Source organism: Salvia hispanica, chromosome 3 (assembly GCF_023119035.1).
Source record: "Salvia hispanica cultivar TCC Black 2014 chromosome 3, UniMelb_Shisp_WGS_1.0, whole genome shotgun sequence".
In the NCBI taxonomy this organism is placed as follows: domain Eukaryota; kingdom Viridiplantae; phylum Streptophyta; class Magnoliopsida; order Lamiales; family Lamiaceae; genus Salvia; species Salvia hispanica.
Window position 1 is genome coordinate 18882137 of NC_062967.1, and position 18521 is coordinate 18900657.

The window sequence follows — 18521 nt, forward strand, 5'->3', positions numbered from 1 at the left end:
GGTTAGATTATTACAACCCTAACAAAGGAAAAGGTTGAGGCTTATACTAGGTAAAACATCCCTGTACAACAATCAGATGCGGTAAACTAATAAAGTTCTGCAATGCCAGAAAGAATGATAAATGAAAGAAAACGGACTGAGCTGCAGACAGATTTCAAAGCTTTGCAGAAGAGTTCGAATTGAATGTCAGGTTACCCAAAAATGTCAGTACTTAACATTCCAATGCATTCATGCTCCCCCCTACCCAAAAGGAGAGAACCCTAAATCCCTACATGAATTAAACTAGAGGAGAAAATCTATTCTATACAACGACCAGATATGAAGCACCCACGTAGACTAGATGCAGAGAAGAGCAGCTGATGCAACAATGCATGAAGAGTACCTGTTGGTTCTGGATAACAAATGCTTCTTCTAAGGAAGGCCGAAGCAGTTCCATCATTTGAGTATCTTGAAAATTGTAGCAGATATGCTCTAATATATCTTTGTCGGCAACAAATCCTAGTGCTCGAAACACAATAATGATAGGGATCTCAGTGCGTATGTATGGGAGGGTAGCACGTATATACTGGCCAGATGAGCCCTGCAAGTAGAAAAGCATTAGACTCATAAAAACTGTGTTAATAATATGATAACTAACACTTCATTAGAAATGCTATTACCCCTTTGGCACTAGTTCGAGAAAGCATGCGGACAAACATGGTACTGGGTGGCCTGTTTTGTGTCTCCGCCATGGACCTAACTTCAGCCACATAGGCATACTTGTTTGGTTGCCTCTTTTTAAATACATAGACGTGATTAGTGCTCATCTTCTCCTGAGCAATCAACACCTTTTCACTGCCGTTGATGATGAAATAACCACCTTGGTCATATGGGCACTCCCCAAGTTCTGTCAAATCTTTCTCAGAATTCTGATATAATGTGCAATAACTTGACCTCAGCATTATAGGAACCTATACAGACCAGACAAAAACCATGGTGTTACAAAGGCATGTTTACAAGATCATAAAGCACCCCTCATCACCACAAAATGTACCTTCCCAATAAAGACTTTTGTGAAATCCTGAGTCTCAGTAACTTCCTCCCCATCATGACCTTTCTTTATGACTTTCTTGGTCACATCAACATACAATGGGGCTGAATACGTCAAATTCCTAAGCCTTGCAGCCTTGGGAAACAAGGTAGCTGTTTCTCCATCAGATTCCGTCATCATCGGTTTACTGAGGTAAATCTGACCAAAACTGATCTTGTATATAGTCTGCATTAGCAGATTAAACAACATACATTAGTTCCTAATTCTGGAAATCACAAAAGTTCCTCTAGTTGTAAGCAAAATGCAAAATAATGCTCGAACGTTGAAAATAAACAAAATCACCAAGTTTCTCCCAAATTACAAAGAAAGCTACTAGTACTAAATTCCATCAATTTAATTCCAAACTGACAGTTTAAAGTAAGTCCACGGATCATTGCTCTATCAATTCCCCCAACATATCTCTAACATTTTGTTAAAGGACCCCTTTCCACTTGTCTAATTCCAGCAACAACCTAAGCCCGCAGACAGCAAGAGTCATCAAGACATCAAAACCAGATTCAGTAACTAAAGCTTATACGAAGTATAGAATCAATCAGAAATTCAGAACTCACAACAAAAACCTACTCAAACAACCAAAATCCAAAAAATAGTCTCATAGCTAGGGCCTCAATCTCCTTCTGTACCCTTTTCTTTCTAAATCCAGGTCTAAAATTTCAAAGCTAAAGGCAATCGAATCTCAATGGATTTCTCACAATCAAACAACCAATCCAAATCTGCTTTACACCTCTTACTTCCACCTTACTTCAACTCACCAATAACCTTTCTCAAATCGCATTACCACACAACCACTAATTAAAACTCAGCTAAACCCTAACCACTGAACCACTCGCTCTCATCCCCTAAAACCTAACAATTTCCTCACAAACGCAAAATCAACACAACCGCGAAGTAAACAACCTCAGCGAAGTCCGGCTGGTGTCCGGGATTGTGCTGCGACTCGGGACGGATCTCGATATCGGCCGACTCGTCGACAATCTCCTGCATCGTGTTCTGGATAAACTCATCGAATGAGTCGAGCTGCTGCCGCACCAGACCTTTCTCCTCAAAGTAAGCGCTGATCACCGCCCAGGCATCCTCCTGCGTGATATCCTCCTCGCCGTCTCCCTCGCCGTCGTCGTAGTCCTCGCCATTGTTGTAGCCATGCTCCTCGCCGTTGTCGCCCTGCTCGTACTCATCATCCATATACATTTTTGCCGAGTGATTTTAACCGTTTAATCTTTGAGTATTCGGATTTTGGAAGTCCAATTGAAGTCAAGCTCAAAAACCCCTCCGATTTGGGGGAAAACTGAAGCAGTTTCAAATGGAATGAATTTCGAGCGAGGCGGCCCTTTTATAGGTGGAGACTTTAGGGCGGTGAACTGATGCCAAAAAGAGTAATTAAACTATACACTGTTTACAATCCCACTCCACAAAATTCAATTATTTGAATCAGGATTTGAATAATTTACAATCTCACTAAGAAAATTATAAATCACTTAAATTCTTATTTCCGAATAAATGTTCGGTAAAAAAATTTTAATTGTAGTTTTAGGTCTTCATTATATTCGATGTGTTTTTAAACAGCATTTTATACTAAAAGTTGATCATCATTTCTTTATTTACTGTACTCATTTTCGGACAACTCACTCCACTGCTTCTCACCCACGCCTCTACGACTGCTCGTCGACGTCGTCTTCCCGTTCACCTTTCTACTTCATGACCCATCGGTAGGCTCCTGCCCGATGCTAACTCTATATGAAAACTCTCATCTACATCGGAATGAAAATTGACGCAATCGGCGCCCCTGCTTGCTAAGTATTGTCTAAAGGTGGAGGCTTGCGTTCTTATCAGATCAAATTCAAACTCCAATTTTCTCAGTGAACTTCGGGTGATCCTTAACAATGTATTGCATGTCTCGTACTTAAAGTGCTTTTATCTTCTTTACAAAAGGCCTAGAGAGCCTTTTTTTCGTTGATCATCCTAGCTTACATCGCTCGATCTAACTTCTGCAGAATTACATGTGTATGCAATTATGATCTTCTCTAAGAAAACTTTGACCATGCTATCGATAAACGAGTTTGGAGATGTTAACGAAGAGACGTACCACTCCTTTTGTTTGCTCCAAATAATAATTTTTGTAGTTGGTGGTCGGATTATATATCCTTCTTCCTCGTCGTTCTCGTTGTCACGCGACATGGGCCCCAAGAGGCTGAGTGGACTATAATTTGAGCCTGGGAATATATTTGGAATTATCAAAATTTTAATGGTTGAGATTGTTTGAATACATATTACTTTGTTGATAAAACTGCATAAATTGTTGTTGTAGTCTTTGGTCGAGATAGAATTGATAAAATTGTAAAAAAATAAATTCACATAAGAATCTATTTTGGTGATTATTGGATTAAGTCAACTTACATGTAAATCACATATTGCATGTCAAGAACGCAATTCATCCATAGAAATTAAATCCTAAAAATGACTCTATGGAGAAGATAACTTACGGTTTTGATTCTCCAAAGAATTGACAATGACATGTCACTTCTCTACGTGACGTTCTTCGTACTCTATAGTGAATCTTCTGGTATTTGTCTCAACTCCAAGTATAATTTTTCGTGTGGGAAAAATTCGATTGTACCAAAAGGACTTGACCGTCTATCCTAGACTAAAAGTACGAGTAATCCAGACTTCCTATTTCATTTAATTATTTCTCGTGTTTAAGATTTGTATATTCATTAATTAGTCTATGTCTACTACCTACTTAATTAATGACATCTTGTACGACGAGTAGTCCAGTTCATTTTAGGATTTGAGTATGATGTATACGGGTAATGAGTCACAAGCCATTGCATAGAGTTGATGTCACAACCATTGTCAATATGAGTAATGAGTTGGAAACAACTTTCCATAAATGAAAATGTCCATATTTTTGTGGGATGGACAGAAATGAAAATTGCACATAGTTTTATGAGATGGAGATAGTATGTAATTTCAATGTTTCTAAGACCCAAATATGACTCATTTTGAATGTATAACAGCCTAATTCATCATTAAAAACCCTAATTATTTCCTAAAAGGGAAATGACTCTATTACCTTGGAACTTCCTGAAATGAAAAAAACGACTCTATTAATGCAGAATGGAGAGAGTACTTTGGTATTTTGATTTGTTTGTTAAGTTTTGATAGTTGAAAAACTTTTAAAAAGGTAGATATTAACGAATTGGAGCCACTGGTCATACTTAGTTGTCAACTGAGTTCATATTAGCGTAGACTGGTCAACTGGGTTGGGCCAAACCAGGATGGACTAACCATTAAAATAAAGCGGGTCTGGCCTGGACGCATTAGTTGAAGTGGAATCTGATTGAGCCAATTTGTAAACATCAGGCTTAGCCTAGGTCCCATCGGAAAACCCTGTGACATGCCATGCAAACTCTCGTCTTATATAATTGATTTTTTAAATGTAATAAAGTAAATAACCTATATGTAAAAAAATGGTGGTGAAGTTTATCTTTTAGTATAAAATTACTCATGTTTTGATATTCAAAACTCAATAATGAACAATTAGAGGATTTTTAAAATTTGTTAGTTAGTTTATATTTCTAGTATTAAAAATACAATATCAATTACTATGTCATCTTCTACTAACACCGGTAATAATAGTGGCTATTCATCTTGTTATGCACTTTTAGATTAAAAAAAATAAAGAAGATGAAAAATGATGCAAGTAAAAAGTACACAAATGAACCCAAACATTTACTTAAGTTTAGATTTGTGGAAAATTCTGAAGATTTTTATATCTTGCATTGATGGAAAATGAGAAAAGAAAATTATCTAATTTTATCTGCAATAGCAGGAGATCTACTAACATATCAAATGTCTACTGAAGCATACAAAAGTGTTTTTAATGGCAAGGACATTTACGGATTGAATAAAACGATTGACCCAAAATCTATCAAATTTTGCATGCTCTCAAGGAATTGGTTGATAGAGTAAATTGAATGAACATGTCGAAGTGCTAGAATGATCCTATAAAATAGTATAGAAAATTATAATAGAAGATGAAGATGGTGAACCAAATTTAATAATTAATGCACGAGAATATCAAGAGCATGCTATAAAGAGATTTTATTTTTCTATTAGGGATTATCACTATTTTAGTACTCCGGATCCAAAAATTTATTTATGATTGACAAAATTATCCGAATTAACTAATTTTGGTAAGTTTGTAATTTTGCAATTGAAAGAGAACATTAATACCACATATTATATGTTTTATTTTTAGATTATATTTATGATGTTATTATTGAACAAAAACACTCTTTTCGTCTATAGAAAATAGTCTCATTTTGCTATTTTGGGATGTCGATAAAAAATATCTCATTTCTAAAAATAAAAAGTTTCTCTCTCATACTTTACTCACTTTTTCTCACATCTATTATATTTCATCTATTTTTTTTCTATCTTTCTAACTTATATTTTCTCCTTATCTCTTACTTTATCAATTTTCATATTAAAACTCGTGCTGTCTAACTTTTTTTTTGGATGGGGAGTAATAATCATCTTTTTGTTAATTTCATATATTGCACTCATTAAACAATTTTTAGTTTGTTAACACAAAAAATAAATGAGTTTTTTAATATTTTATTTTATATTGTGTGTGCTTTATTTAAAAATAAAAGAAATATATTTATATGAGTTTTGATGTATAATTTTATTAGTGTCTAAGTGATTCAAAAGGAATAATTCTTGTAAACCGAGATGAAAACAATACAGTAATTTTTTGTATAGAAAGAATTTTGAATTGTCTTCAAAATATGGTTACCCAGAGAAAAAATTCCTCAGTAAAGAAATACAAAAGTGACAATACTATTTGGTATATCATATTAATAATTTTTTGACAAATGAAAATATAAATGTCTCCAAATCCAACTAAATATAAACTATGGAAAAATATAACCACACACTATTAAATTATATGGAATGTTTTATTCACATCCCATGTATAATAGTGTAATATAAGCACTGTATTTACGCATATCATTGTATATATTTAGGGATCACAATCACTTTTATTATTTAGTTTTAGTTTTAAAATTTTTAATTTAGTTCTATATCATGTAATCATCTGTCAGTATTTTGTTTAAGAAGTTTTTTCATGATACATTGCAAAATGATTAATATAATAAAATTAATTTTAGATCATCTTATTATTATTAACTGTTTTTATAATTTAATATAATGTATAATATTCATATAATACTGTGCAATGATAAAATAAAACAAGAACTACACTTTATAATTATTGATATTGTTAGTTTAATTTATACGTATCATCCATATTGTTATTTTAATTTATAGTATTCGCTAACAAAACTAAAGTTATAATTACACTTTTATTTGTCTAGATTTCTTTTATATATATATTTGAGTAAAATAATAAATTCCTAAACTCTTAAAATGGGTGACTTGGGGGGTCATTTTTCTATATTTACGTATAAGATGATTGACAATAATTGTAAAAGATGTTTAAATATTTAAAATATATAGAATATTAAATATTTTTCTATTACACATGAATGTGCATAAACTTCCATATAATTTAATTGTGTGTTTTATTATATTTAGATTGTTTCCATAGTGTAAAAATGATATTATTAGTTAGAATTAGGGTCATATATATTTCAATTTCTCAAAAATTAATTGGTAAGGCATACTAAATAGTATTGTCATCTTGGTATTCCTAGATTAGGAAATTTTTTCTCGTTAACCATGAATCAATTCTCGTGCATTACGTTCGAAGAGTAATTAGTTTTTATTGTTATCATTCCAAAAGTAATTAGTTTCATTATTATCTTGTCTACCAAATCGAACATTACCTAATTATGTTTTTACAAAATATATTAGTGAGCTAGCTGTATTTTGTTTTAAGCAGGGTGTCATCCGATCATCCTGAATCGTTTTTTAATAAATAAAAGCTTTTAAGTGAAATTAGATCCCGGATCCAATTAGATCCAATTTAAGTGAAATTACAAATATATAACAAAATACTATATTTGATTCAAAAAAATATTGTGCACGTAACTCGTTCTGGTTGGAACAGTACATACATATACAGAACATGTTAGTTAGTTCAACTATAAAATTCAAGTGGCCACATTGGCATCATAGTAAATAAACTATACCCCAAAATTAAAACCATTTTAATCAAGACAGGTATATCAAACAAAATAGAACAAATTACCATATAGGCTACCTACTTTGCTGCAATTTTGTGTTAAAAAAGAAAATAGGAATTGGTAGTTGGTAGAGTTCACAAATGATATTATCAGTAGGTTACCAAGAACATGGGAACCAAAGACAAACCTCATCTAACACAACCATGTTTCCCAATCATTCTTTACTCCCTTTTTATTTCCCAGAAACTCATCCAAAATCTCAATCAAATTTCACAAAAAATCATGAGTTTATCCAAGAGAATTCCCATGCTTTTACTAAGGCTCATAGCCTTGGGAGCAAGTGTCTGTGCAATAGTGATCATGGTCACGAGCCGCGACTCTGCTCAAGTCTTCGGCATGAGTATCAGCGCCAAATACTCGAACATCCCGACGTTCAAGTAAGTCCCCGGTCAATCAGCGTAGACGCTACACCGTTGTATTAGTATATCATGGTTTATGATTTTGTGCAGATATTTTGTATTGGTCAATGCTATTGCAAGTGCCTACACACTCATATTGCTGTTTATCCCCACCAAGAATTCATGTGGCCACATGATCTTGGTCCTTGATCTGGTAAGAATGATATCTAGCGAAAAAAAAAGATGGGATATATGCTCATATATAGATGATAACTATCTAAAATTAATAACTAACAACTATGTCAATAACCTACGTTATAGATGTCAACATAAAGACATTGTATATCAACAAAATGTAGTTGGCATACTTATGTCTTATGTTGACATGTTGACATAATTATCAGTTATTAATTTAAGATAGTTATCAAATGATCATATATCCCTATGCTCATATTTCAATGAACACATCCAAAACAGATCATATTATTTCTTATACATATTTCTTGATTGTGTCCGGATAAACGAACAGGTCATTGCCTTGCTGCTCGATTCGAGCATATCAGCATGCGTCGCAATAGGGCTAGTGGGGAAGAAAGGCAACACTCATGCAGGCTGGCTACCTATCTGTGGACAAGTTCCTAAGTTCTGCGATCATGTCACTGGAGCCATTGCTGCCGGTTTTATAGCCGCCATAGCCTACTTCCTCGTCGTTCTCTACTCACTCCACAGCGTCATGAACCTCTTTGCCCCCCGGGACTAGAGACGAGTCCATGATCGCGTTTTCAGCAGTCGCTAAGAACAGGGAGAGAAATATGTACTAGTTTTTTGTATTTTCACAGAGATATTTGTCAAAATCTCATTTTAGCTAAATATTCATTCAATTTCATAACTTTCATGCATATACAAGCCCTCTTTTGTAGTATTACAATATGTGAAACTACTAGGTTTCTGTAGTCTGTATGATGTAGAATGTATTCATTCAAACAACCAACATACATTCATAATTTCATATAGATAGCGGAGCAAACATAATAAAACACCACGAGAAACATGGCATAATTTCCCAGATATTGGTAGATAATTATCATGAAACCTGGTCCGAGAAATCAGAGGTGTCGATGCCCTTGCCAGAGAAGGTATCGACGAGCCTGGTGTAGAGCTTGGCGAGCAATATCTTGAAGCCCGTTGAGCTTCCTCTCTCGGCTTCAGGTTTTCCACAGTCGAATGCGTGCCCCATCGGAGCCTAACAAATCTGTTTAATTTGGAGGCGATCCCAATTGCAATAAATTATAAAACTAGATATGGATTTGTTGCAATTACTTTACCATGGAAGGCTAGGTACCATCGGAAAAGTGATGATGCCAATTCTTTATCCATGCCCTAATTACACTTAATAGTTGCCAAACTAGTTGAGATTATTACATTATAAAACTTAAGACTTTGAGTTGTGTGCATAACTAGCAACACCACCAAATTTGTGGGCCAAGTGAAGATTTAAGCCTTTAAATAGGTGAATACGGTAGTTTTTAGTTTTCCAATAGAATAGAGTAAGTGTGTATTGGTCTCAAAAATTGTTCTTAACATTACATATATTGCTTTGAGAACAGAGGGTGAAGTCAATACAAGAAACAATAGTAGAATATACATGAGCTAATGACCACACAACCATCATTCACTTCCATGTAACCACACCAAATGTACATCAAACAACTGAATCTTCCAAAGCTGCAGTAGATATGTTGTTTATTCGAGGATAAGAGGCTTTCTTGTCTAGCTGGTTTTGCACCCATATCAACATTTTCAGTAAGCTCGGCAGCTTTGGATCTGTAGAATCATCGCGCAACACTGGTTAGAGTTTGGAATTTTATGCACTATCATATCCATCACTTCCTCAAAAAGGAAAAACAAACTTTCCTCCAAAAAGCAAGACAACGATAAGTAAACAATCTTAACCTGGAAAGATATGCACAAAGACAAAATAATGTTTTTGCAAGGTTTCAAATTCAAAATTTCTTTAAACGGTATAAAAAAGCTGAGAGCAAGCATAATATATTTTCCTTAACTCAGTTTAGAGCTGAACTAGTTTTAGCAAGTTTCATCAGAAACAGAGCGAAAAGCATAGGCAAGCTGCATTTCAGTTTCATGCAGGACCAACTTTCATACCAGGATCTGATAGTTGCAAAAAGGAACATAAACAGACCGTATATCCATATAATAAATTACATGCGATTAAATTACTAACTAGTCAAAGTTGAGATGCATTCTGACAAGGTAGTATTTCAAATGAACAGCTATCATCATCCCAACACCGAAAGTGTGCAAGCAATCAATATTAGTAGAATGTCCAGCACAATTATAACTCCCTCCGTCCCCAAAAAATAGTAACTTTTGAAACAACACGAGCTTTAACGCAAAATTGGTAAAGTAAGAGAGATAGAATGGAAATTTCCTTAAATACAAAGTTTTTATTTTTAGAGGACGGGCCAAAAAGGAAAGAGTTTCTATTTTTAGGAGACGGAGGGAGAATGTAAGAACTGAAGCAATTATTAATAAAAATAACATCTAAATCCAGATGACAAAAAATCTATAAATCTTGAGAATCTCTAGATGCAGATACAATGTAATCATAGTTATGAGCAAAGAACTTCCACAGTAGATGAAAGCACAAGAAGCTGCTAATGAAAGATATATTAAGAAGAAAATTACATGAGAACAGAGGGGTTCTATTAATTATATGAACTTCCAGTTGTTCTCATCAATTTTTATAGCTTAGGTCCTATTCAGTCTCATCTATAATTTTCCTGCACTCTAGTTAAAATTGAGGAAATTGAATATTGTTTTAGATAGTTAATGAGTATATACTCCACATCATGAATACAGACAGTTTAATGTCAAGACATTGAAGCTCTGGAACTTGGACAGTAATGACTTGGTAATAATAGGGTGTTATTTATGAACCAGATTTGACATTGTAGAAAATGTAATACATCTTCTATTTGCATCTACTTGTAATTTCATGCAGCCGAAGAACTAACCTTTTTCGTGACTTTGACTGGTAAGGATAGCTGCATTGACCTCAGTGGCAGTCTTCAGCCGTTGGGATATATCGAGCAGCTCACTAACAGGACAGTTGGCCACATCTTCAAAGGCAAGCAATGCAACGGTCCTTTCCAACTCCTCTAAAAAGCTTTGCTGCAATTACAGATATTTAAAGTTAAATCAATGTAATAATGAAATTCTGCATCAAGAGTCCCTATAATGATGACAGCATAAGAGTTGGGAAAGTATGATTCCTGTGCAAGTAAAGAATAAAAAAAACAGAATCAGGTTATACAATTTTTCAAACCAATCAAATAAGTACATTTTCCTCTCCTCTGGGGGCAAGTTCCTCTTGTGCAAATTCTAAAGCTGCCTCAACCTTCCCATTCCGGATCAACTCTATCATTCGCTGCTGTTGGAGATGAAAAAAGAGGAGGGGATTTGTATCCAATATCTGCAAGAAAAACAATCAATTTTATCTACAAGTTATTAAAGCAAATTAAGATTGTACTCCATATACATAGCTTATAGCTATAAATGTCACTATCGTCCTTTAGTTCTATTTTCACACGAAGGAGAGAACAAAGCAAAAATATTCGCACCTCAGGGTTCAAATCGTTAACCTTCTCGATAGCGTCCTCCACATTACCACTCTGCACAGCTTTCTTAACTGCCATACGATCAGTAATGGTTGCAAGATCTATCTCCGCTATTTACTAATAAGGAAATCCATATGTGCTTTAAAACTACAGACAAATCATGTAAACACAGAGATAAAGAAAGCTGGGCACTGAAAATTTCAAAGAGGATACGCTCTGTCCCAGATTCAAGTCGAAATTTTTCAGCAACTTCCACATAACCCTCAGTAACAAGAAAGTTCATAACCAATTTATTCATATCGTCTTTTCTAACTCTGACATCATTAAGTTTTTTCTCCCATTCTACTCTGGTTATAACTTTCTTCGAGGTAGCCTGCAAAGAGCAAAACAGTTAGACAAGTAAAAGGCATTGGAACAAACAAGTTTATATAACAGCATAGGAGCTACAGAAAAGAAACAAACCTAACAAATTAAAAGCCCACTATTGCAGAAACGATGAACTAAAAAGTTCATGAGGTGGATTTCCAAGTACATTGCGGGTTAAATTCAATCTAACACATTTATCATAGGCATAATCCAATCCCTAAAAGAGGCGATTTCTTCACATTCTTAAAATAAGAAAAAGCAAATACTTTCAGCACTTTCTTTACAAAGAAACCTAGTTGAACTGAATCATTAGAAAACAGTGCAATAAAAATCCCAAAATTAAAACTAAAATTGAATAAGAAATGCCGCTCAAAATCAATTTGCAAACACCCGCATCAGGCCCTGATGATTTAATCGAACATCATATGAATCCAAAGGAGTAATTTTGATGAACAAGGGGCACATATTAAACCAAAATACTTATAACGAAATGTGAATCTTCTACAATTCGCGAGAAATCAATTTTCTTGGGCGAGGGGAAAGAGAGTTTATTTACCATAGCTTGGATTTCAGCGAGTTCGCGAATGACTATCCAAAACAATGACATCAGGTATTAATCACCACCGCTGTCCACGCCTTCAGCAGCCATTAGTAAAAAAATATAGGGTACAGTAACCCTAATTTTTTCCCCAAATTACCTTCGTAACATAAACCATTCCACCCACACTGTTACTGTTACAATTAATTACAGTATTTGTTTAGAAAAGTTGATTGTAACGCAATAAACAAGCCACTGAATTACTGATAAATATCTGGTACGAGTTTCTAGAGTGGTTGACGCCATTTTTGTGTGATTTTTGCATTAAAATAATGTACACAATTATTATTATTTTTATTTTTTTATTATTATTAATTATTTATTATTATTACTACTACTATTATTATTCTTTTTTAATGATGACTCGCTCTAAATGACACATTTCTAAATATATAAATACTTTATCTGTTTCATAATAAGAGTCACATTTCAATTTTATCATAAATAGTAAGTAGGAGGTAACAATATGAGTAGCAGGTAAAGGGTAATTCCCATTGCAACCTGATACTCGCCGGGTATTGGGTACCCGCTATCCGGCATTAACGAAAAACAGGGCGGGATCATGTAGTATGTTTTAGAGTTTTGCAGGTATACCCGTTAATCCCGATAATACCCAATATTATTAGTATTATCTATCCCCCGTCCCATTAAATATGCAACATTTAGGAATCGGCACAAATATTTATGTAGTGTTGTTTGTGAGTTAATGAAAAGAGAGTAAAATAAGAAAGGATGAAAAAGTAGAGATAGAGATATTTTCATTTTAGGAAATGTTTCATTTTTAATGCGACAAACTAAAAAGGAAAACGTTTCATTTTTAATGGAACAGATCTTTTAATACTTTATAGAATCTAAGTGTTCTAAGAGATCTTTTAAAATATTTTTATATTTCAACGAATATTCAATTGTAAATTCACCGGAACTAGGCAACTAGCTATAAAGTTTCCCCTCACTTTTATTCCTAATCAATATCAAAGCTTACCATCAAAATAAATAAAGTAAATTAATTAGGAAATCTTGTCAACTATTAGGATTTTCAAATTTTCTATTTTAGTTGATTAGTAACAAATATATTATGTACCATAAATTTATTCTCTTACAAATTTATTTTTTGGTCGGGTACGGGTACCCGCAATGTCGGGTACGGGATACCCGACACGGATAACGGGTAATCCCGATATATTCTCGGGGGGGGGGGGTATTGGGACAATAAGTTTGGCTGAAATCGGGTACGAGTATCCGACTTGTCGGGTGCGGATACCTGCGGGTAACATGTTTCGCCACCCCTAGGTAGGTCACACATTCCACTAACTCATTTCACTCACATTCTATTACAAAATCAATATAAATAAGTGGACCTCATATTTCATTAACTTTTTCAACCCACTATTCTTTACTGTGACTCCTATAAAAAGACAAATGCATTAAATTAATACTTGCTGAAAGATTACAAAGTGCCTTACTTTTTACTACATTGTTTCCTATTTCACAAGATAAAGTGAAACTCCCTGAATCCTTGTGTTTGACTCGGCTGATGATGAAGAATCCAGCGGGCCGCTGTGAAACTTTCCAGCGGGTCGCTGGGAATGGTCGTCAGCAAGCTCTGAATCGATCTGTTCATTAGCTTTTTCTCTTCTTACCCTGCTCAGCTCTAATGGGTTTGGGGACTCATACGCAGTCCCACTGCGCAATTGCAACGCGTGACAATTCTCTTTGGGATTAAATTTTGGTAAACAGGGAAATTGCCCCGGTGTGTACTTAATCCCTATTGTAATGGCTGGGATCCCCTTGTGGTATTCCAAGTCTCCAACCTGCAAGACAAGGTGAGATAAGCTTTGTTAAAGGAGTCTAGTGTTTCTTTCTAAGTTATTTAGTCACTGGTTGGTCACTTTCCGATTTTCTTGCATTTTTCTAGTAGGTCCTCCCATTTAGAGTGAGGTTCTTCTTCCATATCTGCACATAATTCAATATTTTCTTTAGAACAGTAATCTTGTGCAGAATACAAGTAATCAGAGCAATCATTATAATAATATTCCCCTCATTGGTTGGGATCATAATATTCTTCGTAGTATCCTCCTTGTCGCTCTTCATTGTAATAGTACGAATTTTCCATTCTTGTAGGAAAATCCATTGACATGAAAATTAAATAAAAGTAGTAAAATCCAAATTAGCAAAATGATATGTTGAAAGATATCAATCACGAAACGTGAAAGTAATCCCCGACAACAACGCCAAAAACTTGATGCAATTTTTATTAGCCCTAAATAAACCTGCAAGTATACGAAGTACTATATATAGTATAGCTAAAGGTCGGATATCGATCACAGAGAAAACTATCACAGATTGGCTATCCTCAACTAAGAGTCTTTTACTATTTGGAAAAACAAGAAATTTTGCTTTGAAAAATCAAATTTTTTAAATAAAGAAATCAATTAAGCAAATGCAGATAAAAACACAAAGATAATCATATGAGATAAGGGAATTCCAGAGATGTGCTTTCACAGTTATGATTAATACAAATTCCAACTACAACACCCTAGCACAGTTCATACTTTACTAGAACGAGTTACATAAATATTGTCCATGCGGCACAAAGTAGATCACAGACACTAGGGGCGTTAATCCCATATTTGTAACTCCTAAAGGCTCCTAAGACTCCTAATGTTCTCGCTCTCAATTAACAGAACCGTTTTAAGGGGAATTGATTGTAACGTCAACTAAGCTCTTCTAACATGCAAACCTCTTCTCACGATTATGTTGCACGTCAATAAATCATCATAGCATAATCTTGGAACATGTATATTAAAAAGCATTTTTCGAGTTTGTTATAAATTTGATAAATTTCTTATATATCGTAAATTCTCCTTTTATGTGAATAATACATGTTTTCTTCATGCTGTGTATTTTACTTTAATGGGCATTGACCGTTTTAATTATGTTCAATTAAACACCGGAAAGTAAAACAGTGTAAGTCTTCTCTTCTTCTTCTTCTTCTACATTGAAGGTTGGGTCGTGGAACAGGTCATCACAGTAGGTGACTCAGTCAGAACCTTATAGAAGTAAAATTTATTCACAATCTAGATAGACTTAGGCTACCTATCGCGAAAGGTAGCAGTGTCCATCCGAAAGTCATCTTTACCTTGAGAATGACTAGTAACATGGGGTAGTACAACATTGAAAGGATCTAAAGTATAGACACGTCTTAATTAATATCTACTGAAAGACGATGTTTTGGAAACTTAACATTTCTTAATCATTGTAATTATATATGACATACGTTATTAATCATTCACAAACAACTTAAAGAATTGCATAAACAAAAATATAACTAACAAAAAAATAATATATCAAGTTAATGTAGAGTCAACAAAATAAATTAATAAAAAAAAACTCATCCTAACAATTTAGTTTTAAAAAATGATGGCAAACAACACCAACACAGGTCAAGTTAATGATGGCAAACAACACCAACATTGGTAAACAGAACAAAAACTGATCCCAAAATAAGTCTAAGATGAACAATCATATGAATTCAAAAAAAGTCCTACAAGAAGTTCAACAAATCCACTAAAACTCGGATTCTGAAAAAAAAGTATTCCAGCCTTGTTAGTTCCCAAATCTTCTAAAGAAATCTCAGCCTTATTTTACTTCAAAACTTCATTATCGCACCCTTCAAAATTCAGATCAAGACATCTTTTGGTTGTGCATTCCTCCATCAGCTAAAACTCAACATCATTGGTTAATGTTGAAGATATAGGAGTAACAAAACTTTCTTCTGCAATCTAACAAACACTGAAATCGAAATTCAGAAGAAACATTTACATATAATTTACATATAGATATATGAAAGTAAGTAAACAACATAGAAAAAGGATAATACCTTAGACAACTCTGATCCAAAACAAAGATCACTTAAACCTATATCAAAAGTATATTCTTGAGAATCCAAATTTGGAGGAACAAACTTGTTAACAATATCAACCAATGTGCCAACTTTATTAAGGTGATAAACCCTAAACTCCATATAACCCTAAAATATCCTGGAAGGAAAACTAAAGCCATAAATTTCAAATAATTGAGTCCTGGAGAACATAATGAGTCGGTATTGATGGCTTGTGGTACGATGTCGAAGCCTATTAGGCCCAACAAAAAAAATGTCTTATGCAAATCAAAATGGCTTCTTTAAGTTTAAGATGACGACGAAACTTCTCAATCGAATTCCTTGGAAAAGTGGCATGTATCCTAAGGGGTGCGTAAAAATACCTAAAAAATTGTATAGCGATCGTATCGTACCGAAATATATAAAAAATTATCGAATTTTCGGTATATAGTAATTTTCGGTACGATATAATACCGTACTGTAAGTTTTCGATATGGTAACGATATGAATTTTCTTATACCGCGGTATACCGTGTTATAATGTAAATACGATATATACCGAATCTTCGATGTATGCCGAAAACTAGTATATGCCTATATACCGAAATAATATGCGTTGTATATATTATATTTAATGTATTTATGTATAAAATTGAATTAAACAGATTAAATAAATAATAGTACATTTTTCTATTTTTAGAATATATGTTTTGGTATAAAGGTATGTGAAATGGTACGGTATAACGGTATAGTGTACCCATGCTTGGCATATCAAAATTCGGTACAATATATCGAAATATCGTTACGATAACGATAGTGATGTTATCCATACCGAAATTTCGATATGTTGAAGTTTACCCTACCGAAACTTTCGGTAGGGTAACAGTACCATAATTTTGGTACGTTATACCGTACGGACCTAACCCTATGTATCATAACACCCTACAAAATATAGATCTAGATGTCTTTTTAGCTTGGTAGAGCATAGTATTTGAAACATTACAAGATATAAGTGTGTGAAGTTATAGTCTTAAGTAGGGATGTCAGTGCAGCCTGCAATCCGTGGGCTGGCCCGAATAGCCCGCTAAATTTAGAGGTTTAGGGTTGGAAATTTCTAGCCCAATAAAATGATAACCTATTTAGTCCGACACCCGAATAGTGTTAACCTGAAAATCCGATATGTTGGCCCAGAAATCCGATAAAATTTCCATTGTTCATTTTGTTTAACTCCTAATTGACACTTTATTGATTATTTTTATAATATAAATTACTTAAAAATAACCTTCAATTTTATGTTAAATATATATACTCCTTCCGTCCCGCGTTACTTGAGGCGTTTCTTTTCGGCACTAGATTTAAGAAAGTTGTGTTTAGTGAGTTAAATAAAGTAAAATAAAGTAGAATAGAGAATAAAGTACTCCCTTCGTCCCATTCAAGATGACCACCTTTCCTTTTTTGTTTGTCCCAATCAATATGACTACTTTCCAATTATGGAAATAACCTCCTCTCTTCTCTCTCCTCATTAAAATATTCAACTACCTTTTTTCTCTCTACTTTAAGCCACCTAACAATACATCCTATCTCGTGCCACTAAAAAATGTGGTCATCTTGAGTGGGACGGAGGGAGTAAGAGAGATGAGAGATGGTAAAGTAAAAGAAAGAATAAAGTATGTGTGGTTAGATGTTTTGTTTTTAGCTAAAAAGAGAAATGACTCACGTAACTTGGAACAACCCAAAATGGAATACGACTCAAGTAAGTTGGGACAACCTAAAATGGAATACGACTCGAGTAAGTTGGGAAGGAGGGAATATATTACTATATACTATTAATTTTTTATTATTACTTTTTTAATATAATAATAGATAAATAAATTAGAAACTTTAAATTCTCTAAAAAAATATTTAAATTTCTAAACATGCTTTAAAATTCTTGAAATATGTTTATGTTTTGCTTTATTTATACAAATCGTAAAATTAGTATTTGATCATGTTTGAGTGTAAGCATGTATATCTTATAATTATCATAATTAAATGTTTTATATCCTATAAATATAACTCATTTTTATCATTATGTATTGGATTGATTATGTGTTAATTTTATCAGCAGAAATCCGATTAGCTCGGTGGGCTAGCTCGAAACCCGAACCTTTAGGGTTTGGGTTGAACTTTTAAACCAGATACAAATCACAACCCAATTAGTCTGCACCCGATTGACCTACAACCCGAGTAAGGTTGGCCAGAAACACGCTGAGCTTACCCGATTGACATCCTTAGTCTTAAGGGCGGGTCGTTGATCCGGTTTCGAAATTAACCTAACCATGCATCTATTGGAATGATAGGTTAGTAAATAGAGCCTAGGAGACATGATCATTTTATTATCGGTGCACAATTCCTCGAACA

At 34.0% G+C, this 18521-nt stretch overlaps 3 protein-coding genes across 4 annotated transcripts; 1 reads left to right on the plus strand and 2 right to left on the minus strand.

The window, feature by feature from the left end:
* Window positions 1–301: 301 nt before the first annotated feature.
* Window positions 302–2401, minus strand: LOC125209513 (DNA-directed RNA polymerase II subunit RPB2-like). Its single transcript, XM_048109114.1, has 4 exons — window positions 1988–2401; window positions 1034–1255; window positions 660–950; window positions 302–580 (listed from the first exon to the last, which is right to left on the minus strand). The coding sequence occupies exons 1-4, from the start codon at window positions 2276–2278 to the stop codon at window positions 302–304; spliced, it is 1083 nt and encodes a 360-aa protein (XP_047965071.1). The 5' UTR covers window positions 2279–2401.
* Window positions 2402–7414: 5013 nt separating this feature from the next.
* Window positions 7415–8639, plus strand: LOC125209043 (CASP-like protein 1C1). Its single transcript, XM_048108626.1, has 3 exons — window positions 7415–7679; window positions 7752–7854; window positions 8170–8639. Exons 1-3 carry the CDS (start codon window positions 7525–7527, stop codon window positions 8398–8400), a joined length of 489 nt encoding a protein of 162 aa, XP_047964583.1. The 5' UTR covers window positions 7415–7524; the 3' UTR covers window positions 8401–8639.
* Window positions 8640–9198: 559 nt separating this feature from the next.
* Window positions 9199–12355, minus strand: LOC125210845 (protein GID8 homolog). Of its 2 annotated transcripts, none has more exons than XM_048110449.1 (6): window positions 12201–12355; window positions 11492–11651; window positions 11282–11388; window positions 11002–11133; window positions 10676–10832; window positions 9199–9464 (listed from the first exon to the last, which is right to left on the minus strand). In XM_048110449.1, the coding sequence occupies exons 1-6, from the start codon at window positions 12249–12251 to the stop codon at window positions 9343–9345; spliced, it is 729 nt and encodes a 242-aa protein (XP_047966406.1). In that variant the 5' UTR covers window positions 12252–12355; the 3' UTR covers window positions 9199–9342. The 2 variants fall into 2 exon arrangements, with proteins under 2 accessions (XP_047966406.1, XP_047966407.1); XM_048110450.1 differs by lacking the exon at window positions 12201–12355 and adding an exon at window positions 11741–11940.
* Between the last annotated feature and the right edge of the window lie 6166 nt (window positions 12356–18521).